General features: G+C 49.5%; 1 protein-coding gene across 5 annotated transcripts in view; it reads left to right on the forward strand.

The window, feature by feature from the left end:
* The first annotated feature begins 837 nt into the window (after window positions 1–837).
* The window catches only part of itga7 (integrin, alpha 7), a 69,566-nt gene continuing 68,426 nt past the window's right edge, over window positions 838–1,977 (forward strand). For all 5 annotated transcript variants that reach the window (XM_061219341.1, XM_061219342.1, XM_061219343.1 and 2 more), the window contains exon 1: window positions 838–1,491. In XM_061219341.1, coding sequence (XP_061075325.1) covers window positions 1,295–1,491 — 197 coding nt within the window. In that variant the 5' untranslated portion in view covers window positions 838–1,294. The remainder of the gene's footprint in view (window positions 1,492–1,977) is intronic.

Here is a 1,977-nt window from a genome sequence, read left to right on the forward strand (position 1 = left end):
TGTGAGTGTGTGTGTGCACATGTGTTAGAGTCCAGTTGAGTGTGGGCTGTACACAGCACACAGGATGTGACCCTCCTGCTGTGGCTTGTTAAACTGGGTGTGATATTCAGTATTCTTTTAGGATGGAATCAGAAGGGACTTAATCCACTCCTACAGAAAATACACTCAGTGCTCACTCAACTGTTTCTGTAATTACCTACATCTTCACGTTCCTTTAGTTATGCACATCTTCACAGTCTACATTCATACCATGTCTTTGGCTTCATTATAGCATTATTTTAATCCCTTCAGAACTTATCTTTCTTTGTCTATTCTGGCACTTTCTCCCCTCTGTGGGCTACAGAAGCTGGCAGAGGCACCCTTGCGCTCTGTGTTCATGGGTCACTGTGCACATTATGCTGCTGGTCGTCATAAACGTTAGTTCCACATCGCCAAACATGATCTGGACACAGTGCAACCAGATTTCAGACACCTAGGGAAACTCAGACAGCATCTCTCCTAGGTCTCTCTCTTTCTTTCTTTCCTGCCTTTTCCCTTCTTTAATTAATGATTTTCTCTTGTGTTTCTTGAGCCCTGTACCTGTTAGCATTTGCTTTCAGCCGTAAAAAAGAAAAAAAATCTATTTTTTTCTCCTCTCCCTCCAATCCTTTTCAAACGCTTCCAAGTATCCCGACAACGCCGGCTGGCATTTTGGCAGCAGTCCCTGGAGTGTTGATGTCAGCTGAGAGAGAGAGAGAGAGGGAGTGGGGGAGAGAGAGAGAAAGAGGGGGGAGGGAGGGGAGGGGAGAGCGGGCTATTCGAGGCACTTGTCCTCTGTCTCTCAGTCAAAGAGGCAAGGTTGAGAGAGGGGAGGCACTCACACACAGACACACACAGAGACACACATACCTACATGTGCACCAGCTCTTGCACTGCGTGCTTTCTCTCAGGCTGTTCAGACTGACAGCAGCAAACGGAGAAAGACAGAGAGAGAGAGAGAAAGAGAGAGAAAGAGCGGGAGAGAGAGAAAGACAGAGAGGGAGTGTGTGTGAGAAAGGGTAAAGAATAACAGTTTTATCTGAGGAAGAAGGAGAAGTGGAAGAAGAGTGAAGCAGGATTCTTGAAGGACTCCGCTCTGCACCACCTCCAGCTGCACTCAGGAATACCACTCCGATCCCCCGCCTGTGGGAATACCGCTCCGATCCCGCGCCTGTGGGAATACCGCTCCGATCCCGCGCCTGTGGGAATACCGCTCCGTTCCCCCGCCTGTGGGAATACTGCTCCGATCCCGCGCCTGACGGACCCTTCTGTGGGAATGTTCCCGTGTCCCGCGTGCGCCGGGCCCCGGCTCGGCTGGCTCCTGGCCCTCTGTGCCGTCCTGGGCCTGGGCCCCCCCGCCTCCGGCTTCAACCTGGACACGGCCGGGGCCCTCAGCAAGGCGGGGGAGAGCGGCAGCTTTTTCGGCTTCTCCGTGGCGCTCCACCGGCAGCTGACCCCCGAGCCGCACAGCTGGTGAGCGCACACACACACCCCCGCCTGTCACCGTGCGTTCTCACGCCGTCACACACCCGCTCAGCAACCCGCACTACTGAGAGGAACACAAACACAGCGTTAACAAGCGCTGCCCTAAAATCCTCTTACACTCACACTTTCCAGCAAGGCTTTAATTAATGTAGCGGTTAACATTAATTCATGACGGACAAACACATGAAACTGTGCAGATGAACTTCTCAGTAGTTAGTTAATGCCAATTCATGTAACCTTGTTGTGAAGTGCTACTCGTATTTCTATTGCTTTTTTTGTTAAATAAGACAAAAAGATTGCCAATGAAGTGAGACAGGTTTACTCATTTAATTTTAGAAATTAAAAAATGTTCCTCAAAACAAGCTAATATGTTCTACGTGATATGAAAAAAGAGATTTGAAGTCAAATTGCAAAACTAAAAGACATCTGTCCTGCTGTACATCACTCTGGATAAGAGTACTGACCAAGTGATAG

This window comes from Conger conger, chromosome 14 (assembly GCF_963514075.1).
Source record: "Conger conger chromosome 14, fConCon1.1, whole genome shotgun sequence".
Classification (NCBI taxonomy): domain Eukaryota; kingdom Metazoa; phylum Chordata; class Actinopteri; order Anguilliformes; family Congridae; genus Conger; species Conger conger.